This window comes from Rhodamnia argentea, chromosome 8, assembly GCF_020921035.1.
Source record: "Rhodamnia argentea isolate NSW1041297 chromosome 8, ASM2092103v1, whole genome shotgun sequence".
NCBI lineage: Eukaryota > Viridiplantae > Streptophyta > Magnoliopsida > Myrtales > Myrtaceae > Rhodamnia > Rhodamnia argentea.
Window position 1 is genome coordinate 90,099 of NC_063157.1, and position 13,480 is coordinate 103,578.

The 13,480-nt window shown below is 39.0% G+C and overlaps 1 protein-coding gene across 1 annotated transcript; it reads left to right on the plus strand.

The window, feature by feature from the left end:
• Positions 1 to 1,693: 1,693 nt before the first annotated feature.
• Positions 1,694 to 4,455, plus strand: LOC115755806 (coniferyl alcohol acyltransferase). The gene is made up of 2 exons (XM_030695339.2): positions 1,694 to 2,160; positions 3,188 to 4,455. The coding sequence occupies exons 1-2, from the start codon at positions 1,723 to 1,725 to the stop codon at positions 4,214 to 4,216; spliced, it is 1,467 nt and encodes a 488-aa protein (XP_030551199.1). The 5' UTR covers positions 1,694 to 1,722; the 3' UTR covers positions 4,217 to 4,455.
• The last annotated feature ends 9,025 nt before the right edge of the window (positions 4,456 to 13,480 follow it).

Here is a 13,480-nt window from a genome sequence, read left to right on the forward strand (position 1 = left end):
AAAATTGGCATGCACACAATAAGTTTAGAACTTTTGGGGATTTCCCATTGATCGAAAATATTCAAGACCATTCAAGATTCGAAAAATCATATAATATAGCACCAAGACCAAGATTCGACATTATTAACATCCTCGACTACCAAGATTTAATAAAGAATTTTCCTTGACAATAATCATGCATGAAAGATTACTTCTTAGCATTTGTATGCGCACTACTAGATGCTATGCATCAACAATATAATAGTATTGAAGAGTCAGATTTTGGAGCCAAAACTATGACTCTTCAATAGAATATGCAATGTATGAAGCAAGGTAAGCCTAGGGGAAGTCAATTAACCGAAGTTTGACAACCATGACGTATATTAAAACCAAAGCATCAAACACAATTCAATTCGCATATCAGCAATCCTACCTTAGTTAGGACTACAATCAAGGATACTAAAGACGGAAGAGTGAAGACAAGGACATTAAAGACGGAAGAGTGAAGAGTGAAGAGTGAAGATGGAGAATGAGGGAGGAGGCCGATTGATGCTTGGTCATGTTGGAAAACGTGGGATCCGCCCTTGGGGAGTGATGGTCTCGGCTCGGACTAGAGAGGACTTGGATTGGGGGTGCCTTGCTGCTCTTGGCGGAATCTAACATCCTAGTGATGTCTAAAAAAACCGCAGGGAAAAGGATGGCCAAAAATTGATGTTTTGACGGATGAGTGAGGACGCCGGTTTTGCTTGGTGGAAAACGCCCAACGACCGCCAAGAGCGAAACGCTTGAGAGAGAACTCGCGAGTGTGCTGAGTCCTAAAATGCAAAGAAATGTAACACGATGCAATGCAAAGATACGAATGCCAACTATGCAAAGATTGATTTGTTTTATTTCAGGGGTCAAATCCGATCCCTATTAACACCAAAAGATAACTATGCCAACTAAGTTAGCCACGTCAATGGGAAGTTACAAGTAGGAATTGAAAGTAATGGGCATGAATAGATCATGGGAGGTTATTTAAAAGATTCAAATTCAATATCATTATGGAAGTTGAAGATCAAGTTTTTGCAGACAAAAGCAATGAAGAACATCGGCAAAAAAGGGTAGTTATTGAAGGTGCCAAGATTAAATATTTGAAAATACAAAGATAACTGATCGAGCAGTCACAGGGCGAATGGAGATACAAATATCCAGAAGAAAGAAGAGATCAAGAAGATGAACACACATCCAAAAAAACACTCAATTTCCTCTGCAGTTTAACTTTTGTCGCACTTTAAGTTTATTGCACTTTCAATTCTAGTAGCCAAATTTATTTTCTAGTCATGTACTGTTTTCTTAGGAGTATTGTAACTTAACTCAGACTTTTGTTGATCTCAAGTCCACTTTCAATCTATCTATTTCAAATCCATTTCCAAACCTTCTCTTTGTGATCTATTCTTCATCATATGCCTTCTCGAAAATTGAACCACAGAACCTTTTTAATAAAAAGAAAATAACGAATTTCGGTGAAAGATTTTCCTTGTTGCAAAATGAGCGGACACTAATTTATGAGCCAAAACTTAGGTATTAACATAGGATAATTGACGTGTGAACACGCAGTTTTCAGAGGAAATGGCTTTTCGCATATAAGATGGGCGGTTGTTGAGAAACAGTCGCATAGGGAATCATCATCAATATTACCATTTGGGCCTATAAATACCCTTCCAGCTTCGTCGCTCTTTCTCGCAATACACTGTAATCAGAATGGGGGAAGTTGCAGGTGCAGGCGGAGAGTTCGCGGTGAAGTTGGGCAAGAAAGAAGTGGTCGCGGCAGCACTGCCCATGCAAGAGCATTGGCTGCCCCTCTCCAACCTCGACTTGCTCTTGCCTCCGCTTGACGTAGGCGTCTTCTTCTGCTACACCAACCCCACCGCCGCCACCTCGCAGAGGCTGGGATATGGATCCTTGGTCGCTATTCTGAAAGCCGCCTTGGCCCAAGCTCTGGTCTCCTACTATGCTCTCGCCGGAGAGGTGGTCCAGAACTCGGTTGGGGAGCCTGAGCTCCTGTGCAACAATCGTGGGGTGGACTTCCTCGAAGCTTTCGCGGACATAGAACTCTGCCATCTTAAACTGTACAATCCCGACGAAACCATTGAAGGAAAACTGGTTCCTACAAAGAAGCGAGGCGTGCTTGCTGTTCAGGTATAGATATTAGATGAAGCCTAACTATAGATCGTGTAGCCATATCCAGAGATTAGATCACCGTATATGCTCTAATTTTCATCCTCATTTCACCTAAATCCACAATTAATAAATAACTTGACAGAAAACATAATAATGTAGCAAAGATTTAATGCTAAATGTTCAACGAGTTCCGCCACTAATTTATTTATGTGATCGGTGAGATTATGCATTTGCTCATTGCGCCCATAGAGAATAGTGAGATGGTTAATAATAGCGCGATTTTACAAGTGAGAGTATTATAAATGAAGGAGGAGATTACTTCTTTTTTTTTTCTTTTTTTTTTTTTGCCTATTATGGACGGAATCGAATGAATGGAAGAATCCTGCGAGGGAGTACCTTAAAACTAATCATGAATTTTTGGTGGGAACCGTAACATTCTGGCGTGGGTCCCCAATGACCTTAAGCACGAAGATTTCTTTTCTTTAGGGGAAGAGGTGAAGTGTTTATTCCGTACTGTCAACTTCATGCGAAACGTGGGCCAATAGTAAGGAATCTCTCCTCTCTGAGTGTCTTAGTAATGGATGTCACATATTTCCTTGTCCATATGATGAAGTCATCTCGAAGCGATGGTTAAATTAATTAGAGGATAAAAAGACATGAATAGTTTACTTGTTGAACTGCTTCACTGAAAGGGGAAAAAAAGAGCACTGTGGGTGATTCCGAAAAGATATGGTGTGAAAGATCAAGTTCATCTTCAGTCCAAAAAAAGAAAAAAGAGACCAAGCTTATCTCCACCGTTAGTCCTGTATACTCATTCTAAGACACGCATAATTATCGATGGAGATAATATCGTTCCAGATGGTTAATATGTCATGTCACAACTTCAGGCTATGCATGAGTAACAGGAGGCCTACTAGACCTAGCTGTCAAACACATGTCAAAGAACATGTAGAACTTACGCTACTAAGACATAAGTTTTTCGTACAGCTTCCGCCCAAGGATCGGTCCTGTTCACTGAGACATAAGTTCTTCATTTGATGTTCAGGCGACGGAGCTAAAGTGCGGGGGAATAGTGGTGTCATGTACGTTCGACCATCGGATAGCTGACGCCTACTCGGCCAACATGTTCATGGTGTTTTGGGCGGAGACGGCTCGTTCCGGTGCCCCCTTCTCGCTCCCTCCTTCCTTTCGCCGCTCTCTTCTCAACCCAAGGCGTCCACTCTGTGTCGACCCTTCTCTAGACCGTATGTACGTGCCCATCTCTGCATTGCCCCCACCTCCTAAACACAAGCGGCAGGTGGATGATGAATTCGAGCCAACAACATCGAGGGACAAAGGTGGTCTGGTAAGCCGCATCTACTACGTGACGGCCGCCCAGCTAAGCGAGTGGCAGCAGAGGGCCAGCTCCCACGGAAGCAAGAGGTCTAAGTTGGAGTCGTTCAGCGCTTTCCTTTGGAAGATGGTGGCCGAATCATCCTCGGTTGCCAATAATGATGACAACAAGAGGATGTCGAGGATGGGGATCGTGGTGGACGGCAGGAGCAGGTTGATGAGTCAGGGCATGGACGAAAGGCCCGTACCCATGGCGTCCTACTTTGGGAACGTGCTGTCGGTTCCATTCGGAGAGAAGAGGGCGAGGGAGGTGGTGGAGAAGCCATTGAGCTGGGTAGCGGAGGCAGTGCACGAGTTTGTGGAGAAGGCGGCAACTAAGGAGCACTTCCTAGACCTGATAGACTGGGTGGAAGAGCACCGGCCAGTACCAGCGGTGGCAAGGATATACTGCAAGCCCGGGAGCGAGGAGGAGGAGGAGGAAGGGTCGACAGCGTTCGTGGTGTCGTCGGGACAGAGGTTCCCAGTGACGGAGATGGACTTCGGGTGGGGGAAGCCGGTGCTGGGGTCCTACCACTTCCCATGGGGAGGGGAAGCCGGGTACGTGATGCCCATGCCCAGCCCGCTCGCCAACGGGGACTGGGTGGTGTACCTCCACCTCTCCGCGTCTCAGGTGGCCTTCATTGAGTCCCACGCTCCCACCGTCTTCAGGCCCTTGACCCCGCACTATCTTAACCTCCTTTGACACTTTCTTCTTCTGTAATGTACCCTCACGTGCCTCATCCCCACTGTCGGTTGTTGTCTGTCCGGTTTGGTTAAAACCTTAATTATGCTCCTGGTGGATTTTCTGTCCCTCCATCCATCTTACTGGGTTCTTCCTTATGATTTGATCAATCCGAGGCATATGTCTCGTTTCTAATGATAAGGCATCCCGCTTGCTTATTGTCTTCTGATGTTATAGGCAATTTGACGGGTGCGGACAGTTTGAACCGCTCGTCATATGTGTACGTGGCATAAACCTTGTGTACTAGAGAGTAAGGCACAAAGGGTTATAAATAAATGGACTTTGCTAGCATAGCAATCTTTAGATGAATGTGAGAATAAGAAAACGTTGCGAATCACAAATTTTTAAAAGAGTGGGCTCACAATAATTTTTAATTAATTGTTATTAATTTTTTGTGGCCCAAAACAAGCTATTCGCATAACAACCACCAAAAAACTGTTATATAAAGAAAATTACAAACATGACCACCCATGAAAGGGGGGACAAGCCTATAACCTTCCGGAATTAGCCGAATCTCGTCAAATTTCCATGTTGCACCATGTTCGATGATCAGACCATGAATGATGTTAACGTCTATTGATGCCGCTCTTCCTCCCGTTAAACTTGCTCGCGATGGGTCTTACTAGTTCTTTCTCATGAAAATATTTCCCCTTACGTTCGATTTAACCATGAACCCAGCACTATGGGTTAGTTTATTTGGAAAATTTGCACGAAAGTCCTAAACCTTTTGAAAAATTGTCAATTTAGTCCCAAGCTTTTCAATTATACCAATATAAGGAAAAATTACCCAAAAAATCACAAACTTATTACGAACATGCTGATTCGGTCATAAATATTTTCTTTTGCCAATTAAGTCTTAAATATTTTGTATTTGTGTCAATTAAGTCCATTTGACTAACTTTGACCAACTGGCGCCGATGTTGTGCTTTTCAATATTTTAATATTTTTTTCAAATATTTCATTTATATTTTTCCTTTTTTTTTCCCCCTTCTCCTTCTTCCTCCAATCGATCGCCGATTTGGCGACCAACCACTAGGAAGGGCAAGCTCAACCTCACCCAACAACAGCAAGGTAGAGACTCGCCCGATCCGGTGATGTCAACCTTACCCTCACCAGCCCACGCCTCGACAACTGTTTGGAGAAAGAAATAGAAGAATAAAAAATAATACATTAATAAATAATTCAAAAAAAATCTAAATATTATTAATTATCCATGTCAGAGCCGGCATCCATATTAGCATCATTTGGTCAAAATAGGCCGGATTGACTGAATTGACACAAATGCAAAAGGTTTAGGACTCAATTGGCAAAAGAAAAAGTTTAGGACTGAATTGGCATAATCGCAATATGTTCATGACTTTTTTGGTAATTTTCCCACCAATTTAATCCTAAAAATTTTAATTATTTGTCAATTTAATCTTAAACATTTTTAACTAATTGTCATTTCACCCAAATTGACTTGAAAATCTTTTTTTTTTTTTTGTCAAAAACTTGGAAATCGTTGACGTGAATAATTTTTACTTTTTTAATTTTGAAAATTTATTTTATAGGTTTTTAATTTTTTTTTTTCTTTTTCTTGTTCTTTTCTTTATTTCTTTCTTTCATTCTCCCTCCGACCAGTCACCAAGCTTGGGCAATGGTCGCCAACTTGCCGAATCCGGCAAGGGTCGAGTCTCGCCAAAGCCATGCCATAAGGGAGGTCGACCTCACCTTGCCACCGGCAAGGCTCGACCCTCATCGGCCGGAGGAAAGAGAAAAAAAATTAAAATTCTAAAAAAAATTGAAATCTTAAAATATATTGTCCACGTCATCGTCGATTGTGCCATCTAGGATGAATAGTGCTAACTAGACCGCCACGTTAGCAATTTCATGTCAAAATGGCTAAAATTGAAAAATCATTAAAAGTTTTATGACTAAATTGGCGAATCATCAAAATATTTAAGACTTTATTGGTAAAATTAAAAAGTTTAGTACTATATTAATCGTCATGCAACATGTTTATGACTTTTTAGATAAATTTCTCTAGGTGAAGAAAGAACTCCATGCAATCAAATTGGACTGCATGTATCTCCATTGAAATTTCGGGAATTTCTTTTTTATACATATCTTCGCTATCTCTTCAACGAACAAATATTCATCTCCATGTGAGGTTGTTAACATTGAAAATCTAACTACAATTTGTGAGAATGAGATTGAGGATTGTGAGAATGACTAATTATGTCTTTTTATTAGACCCTCGCTTTATCTTTCTTTTTACGTTAGTCTTGAAAGAAAACAAAAGCCCTCATCTTCGTCATCATCGTTTCTACCCAGCGCCGAGATCACGTTCTTCGTTCTCATCCTTTGTTTTTCGTCCGCCCATCCTGATCCTCCGGAGCAGCCATAATCAATAGTTTTCTAGGGTAGCACCATCGACCTCTACGTGTCGGAGTACCATATCTACTGACAATGACTCTATTTTATTGGAATACCAATTTAGTCATAAGTCTTTTAATTTAATCAATTTAGTCTTAAACCTTTTGATGTTTTGTCAATGTAATCCTTCCAGAAAAATTTAGCTGAAAACACTAATGTGAAAGTTGGTCGTCCTACATGGTGCGACCGATGCTGACGTGGTTATTTTTCAATTTTTCTGAATTTTAAACTTTTCAAATTTATTGTTCTTCTTTTTTTCCCTTTTTCCTCTACTGGTCATTGTGCCTCTGCGATGGTCCGCGACCGGCCACAGGTAAGGCCTGGTGAGGTCGAGCCTCACTCGAGGCCGGCAAGGAGGCTGGGGAGGATGATGCCACGTAGCACCAGCTATGCCACGTAAGATGGATGATATACATATCAACGATTTTCGGCCAAAATCGGCCAGAATGAATGGCTAAAGAGACAAATTGTAAAAAAAATTAGAATTAAATTGGTCAAATTAAAAAGCCGAGTATTGAAGTGGCATTCGTACAAGATGTTTTGAACTTTTTTTGGTAATTTTTCCATATGATATCCCATAATCAATCGTGATTATCTGTTTTGATGACATGATCCACATTAAATATGATAATTTTTAAAAGTTGGGATGCACGTGGTTTGGTTGATAAAGTCACATTAGCAGCGATATTTAAACAGACAAAAGCGACTCCACTGGGTCTCACCAACTCTTTGCAGCAGCTCGGTCTTCTGATCTGAGCCAACCACCCCACAAACACCAATGGCCGCATTGGGATGGGGTTGAAGTTACTATATATAATGAAGATTAGTTCACCTCTCGCCGCGATTTGGCATTATTTTTTTGTTTATATTCTATTCCAAAGGACGAGAAAAGATAGTAAGTGACTCATTCTGGGTTCTACGACTATATTTGCTATCGTGCGGGTGGTTCAGCTGGCGACCGGCTAACAACTCTCCCACATTCCGCATTACCGCACTGATCTGACTTATCTACTGCAATAGCAAAGAAGAAGTCATCTTTGAACAAATCGAATCACAGAATTCGCAAGTGACATCAACCTTAGCACTGCCGTTCACATCAGAGCGAGCTTTGGATGTGGCGTAGGTTGCAAGGTACAAAGAAACTGATTGAAGTAATTGTGCTCATTGTTTACTAGCAGGCAGGAGAAGGGTTATTCTAGTTTGTACGGTTATTCATCTGCAAATGTTGAAACATGGCCATGGATATATGTTGTTTGGTATGCATCGCATGAGAAATGTCAGACCGGAGATACTTGAACCTATGATGCTTCACAAGGAGCATGACTTATAGGGCATGAAAAATTTTGGGACTTCTTTGAAATGATAGAATTAGATGTGAATTAAGATCATCAAATATTTGCCCCTCAGCATCGGTGACCAACGGATGTCCCCCCCATTGTCTCCTGCTTAGGGTGAAGAAGAATGAGTCCACACTCACCACGAAAAGAGAAGTCACCCTTTAACAGCAGCCGCCCGTGGATTTGGATCATTTTCCGCTCTATTTGACCTCGTCAGCCAAATACAGATCAGGAATGCTTGAAAAGATAGGAAGCAAAGAATTCCCAGCCCTCCCTCTCCAATCATAACCCACCTTGCGGCTAAAATATGCTTTTTCAGCCCCTCGACTGTGCTGTAGAATTTGTTTGTTAATTCTCTCTCGTCTGTGTTAGGTATGTGTTGATTACTTCAATAGGAAGACCCGATTTATCACTCCATGCCCCGCACGGTTGGTGCATGTCGTAGTCCCAAATGACTTTTGCCCATTTAAATCAGATCTTTGAGACTAAAAGCTTAATATCCATCGTGACTTCTAGGCGGATGCTCAGGACAAACAAATGAGAAGAAACGATGCTCAACAACCCCTTCTATCCCTGTGGCATTCGGCGGGATCTCTTCGGGCTTAACCAATGGTCTGCCCATCCTCCCCATGCTCAGGTGAAGCCGACAGGCGATGCCTCCGGTTTTCCAAAGATACTCGATTAGACTCATCCATCGAGCTAAGTGTTGGCAAGCTCAACTGAATAAGATATTTGAGTAGCTCAAGGTCTAAGCTCAAGCAAGTTGATCTCTCACCTAAACATTGATCAAGTTGAGCTAGTAAAGAATAGCTCGCTCGGTTTCACTCTAGCAGTGACCAATATAACAATTATGTGTAGCGAGGTTAATTGTCATGAGACTAGATCTGTTAAATGAGCGGGTTGGGTCGGGCTTGGTTCGGGTAAAAAATGATCTTAACCAAATTGATTAATTTAATCAGTTTTGACATCATTTTCTTGCAATACAAATTTAACGATCCATACTTGATCCAATACATATTGGCCTGACCCATATTACTTTTTTTTTTTTTTTGGTCCGAGCCCGACCCATATTACTTAAGCACTTCAATATCTAACCCATTCTAGGCAAACATGTTTCTTATAATTTTTAAAAAAAAAAATACATTACTAGAACATTTTCATGCAATAAAAATCTAGTGGACAATATTTATATTTTTTAAAAACAAATCTGATTTTTATATATTTATATTTTTTTATCTTTTTTTTCTATTTTCTATTTTCTTTTCCTTTTTTTCTTTACAAAATCTAGTGAGGGCCACGAAGCCCTCTCCGGACTTTGTAGGAAAAAAAGTAAAAGAAAGAAAAAAAGAGGAAAAAGACCAAAAAAAAAAAATATAAAAACTATTCAAGAGGAGGACATCTCATAAATAAGTCACTCAATCAATACTCTTCATAAGCTAATTGGGTTTAAAGACAAACTCATTTATAATTCACATATAAGAAAGGCTTACATCTAGACCTGTATAACCTGACCCAAATTGACAATTGACCCATTGATGACCCATTTATATATAGTGTAAACTTCTTGACCCATACCCGACCCATATTATTAAAAAATTTATATATTTGATCTAATCTAAGAAAATTTATTTCATATAAGTGTTTGAAAAAATTAAATTACTATATCATTGAGGATAATTTTTATAATTCTTATAATGTAAAAAAAATGTGATTTTTTCATTTTTTATAATTTCAAAACAAATATGTGTTTTTTTATTTTCATTTCTTTTAAAAAAAATTTAATTCTTTATTCGACTCTTTTTTATTCTTTTTAAAAAATATAATTTTTTATCTTTTTTCTTCTAAGACAGGGGAACCCTTGTCGGCCACAAGCGAGGACCGACGATGCTCTCGGGGCACTAGGCGAGGGCCACCCTCATCGATCACTGGCGAGGGTGGAGGCCCTCGCCGGTCTTAGAAGGAAAAAAAAAATCACATTTGTTAAAAGAAATAAAAATAATAATGAAAAGAGTAGAGACCTCTTAAATGAGTTATCTTAAGTGGGTTGTAAATAGGTTTACAGTATATTCATTTATAATCCACTTATTTTAGTTTATTTATTTTGTAGACCCATTATGTTGGCCTTCGAAGTTTGTTATGATCTATTTAAATGCTTGTGGGTTATTAAATGGGTTTTGGACCCATTTTGACAGGTTTACTTACAACTAAACCCCATTATCAATCTTGGGCCAAAAAAAATAATAACCCCATTATCAATCCATTTACTAAAACTTAGACTAACCCATACTTGACCAATCTCATTGAATATGGATTTTCAATCCATTTTGACACCTCTACACGAGACTAATGGGTACAGGCTTTAATTATTTACATGTGAAAATAAATTAATGCCACATTCAATAAATGGACATCACATGTAATGAACTGCTAATATTCCTAATCGGGATAATTTTTTTGGCGTACTCAAGCATGTCAAATAACAATCTTTTCACACATAAACGAGTAATAGACATTAGTACGTTCAAATTTAAAGTTGATCCGCTAATAATGAGGGTTAACATCAAGCATGTATATTAACTTATAAGACAAACCAAAACAAAAAGGGAGAAGACATGAGTTTTGTTATTTGAATCCAGTACAAATATCAGCACTCATGATTATGGTACCCACTAAGTTACTAACTCCAAAATTTCAAAACAATAAAACAAAATGTGGAAAACCCTCAAAGAGGCCACATCTTCCCTTACTATTCCCAATCCAATCACTTCCATTATCTAAAAGTTTTTGGAAAAATTATCATAAAAATGTTAAATTTATTGCAATTTTACCAATTCGAAACTAAAATTTTTAATTTTGCTAATTAAGTCGTAAAATTTTTCACATTTTATCAATTGAGTCCATTTAACCAATTTTGGCCGAAAAGCTAAAGTGGACGTTAGCACGACCAACACAACCAACACCGACTTGGACAAAAATTAGTAATATATTTATTTATATATTCTTTTTTTATTTCCTTTACCTTCTTTTTCTTTTTCCTTTTTTCTTCCCTTGTGCCCTCCGCGGGCCATCGACGATCCCAAGGATGGTTGGCAAAGGTCATCAACCTTAGATGAGGGCCGCCCTCATCAGATCGGGCCCCGGGATGGCAGGCTACCCTTAGGCCACCCAGCTGAGGGTAAAACTTCACCAGATCGGGTGAGGGTGAAATAAAAGTAAAGGGAAACAAAAGAAAATGAAAAAAAAACATAAAAATAAAAAAATTACTAATATACTATTAAAAATTATCCATGTCGGTGTTGACCGTATCACGTAGGACGAACAGCGTCTACGTCGGCGATTTCCCGTTAAAATTGACCGAGTGAACTTAATTGGCAAAATGTGAAAAATCTAGAACTGAAGTGGCAAACATTAAAAAGTTTAAGCTGAATTGGAAAATTGAATAAATTTATGAATTTTTGGATAATTTTCCAAAAGTTGGGCAACCTAAGCTTTATCATAAATTCAAGGTTTCTGAAGGTATCGCTTTCAACATTACTATATGTTCGTTTGTTTCGATGAAAACCGGTGTCATCTTATCATTGTTATTTTAGTGGAGATCATCCAACCATTATTCCAAATGTGAAGTGAGAGATTCCGTGGCAGGTGGAAACATATTACGCAACACCGAGAAATTGCTGGATTTAAGAAAAAATTATGGAGGTGAATACAGATATATAAAATATTTTCTCTGAGTGAATAGATTGCCATGAAGTGGGAGGCTCTTTTCTCAGGTGGTAAAAGCAACGAGAAGGAATGAAATAATCTCTCTTTTCTTTTCGACAGCTAAAAGTGAAACAAAACCCATTTTTTACTTGAATGTACCGTATAAATATATATAAATTATTTATTTGAATTGGGAAATAATGTCTTATCATGAAGTATGAGGCCTTTTTCAATGGTAAAAGAAACGAAACAATGAAGTAATCTCTCCTTTCTAACTTCTAGTTTCTACTCTTAGCTCCATAGAGGACGACCCTCCAAGAATGCTCAAAATGATCCATTGTGAATCTAAAACCCTCAATAACAATGCCAGGAGGTTGTAGGTAGTTGTCCACTCCCATCCTTTTGTTGATAAAAAGGAGAAAAGATTGCAAGTGCAACTAGGCACCTGACGATGCTCATTAAATTCAAGTTTGGGCCAACCGAGCGAACTGCGCAAGCCCACCGATTCTCTTTCGGATTGCCTATCTTAATTTTGGGCCAACCGCTCCCTCTCACCTTTGTACTCTGTTCTGGAGACATTCAAGTGCTTCCGACCATGTTTCTTTGCAGAGTCCAAGAGCTGAGTCGGCGCCTTTCGTTGAAAACTGGCGCCTTTAGTTCACTCGTTCGGGTTTTGCAGTGTGCTAAACGATCGCGTTCCATTCTTGGAGACGATCTCAATGTTTGTCATCATGTTCCATCTCGACCCCAATGGGATTCTTGAGTCACCATCGGTCGAAAGTCATTGGTATCAAAGATTTATTTACACTTTTATGGTTATTCATTCGCGAATTTTATACATTGTATTTCACCATGGACATTCTGTAGAATTTCCCGAAAGAAAAAAGTAATAGATAGAATCGTTTTTTCATGTTTGTTTAATTGTGTAAACAGATACATTATGTTGCGGAAAAAGAGAAAACCGACATGAAGAAAACTGGCGGAAATTGTAAATTTCTCAGAAAAAAAGAAAAAGAAACACAATGGAAGGCATTAATTCAATGTGATGCGGAAAAGTTGCAAACTTTTGTGATCGGAAGTCTGTAGTTATATGAAACAAACAAAATTTTATAAGATGGCCAGGATCTAAAAATGGAGAAACACCTTTTCCCCTTACCAAAAAAAAAAAAATGGAGAAACATTTACTTCAATTCACTGACAAAAAGCTAATAATCTTAGAGAGTTAATTATTGTTGAGTCCAAAAAGGAAACTTTCCTAGTTCAAGTAGGTTTTAAGTCTGAGATTTTCTAGTTTTGCTAGGTTTCCCAAAAGGGAATTCTCCTTTTGGATACAACTCTCATCTGATATAAGAAGTGCCTTCGTTATGAAGAGTATCTAAGATGTTGTTCCTTCATGAATTACACTCTGAATTAATTTGAGGGTGTTAAAACCAATAAAACTTGTGATAAGATCATGCGTTCTTTTATGAGATTGAGAGATTATTTTGTGTGAAATTGTTGGGCTTAAAACTGTGTGTGTTGTTGGGTGTATCTGATTGGGAAATGGTGGGAGTATCTAAGTGAGACAAGTGATATTATAATCTTCATCATATCGCTTGATATATAGTGAAACTTGTTGCTTCTCTTCTCGTGGACATGGGTCACATCAACCAAATCACATAAATTTTGTGTCCGATTTACTTGTTCTATTTATTTTATTATTCGATAGCTTATCTTCTGCAACAATTAGTATCAAAGCCAAGCTAGGTTGAGTTGAAACGAATTGATGGCA

Coding starts and splice junctions, on each gene's coding strand:
- LOC115755806 (XM_030695339.2), top strand. CDS start 1,723: ATGGGGGAAGTTGCAGGTGCAGGCGGAGAGTTCGCGGTGAAGTTGGGC. Junction 2,161..3,187: donor GAGGCGTGCTTGCTGTTCAG/GTATAGATATTA, acceptor TTTGATGTTCAG/GCGACGGAGCTAAAGTGCGG.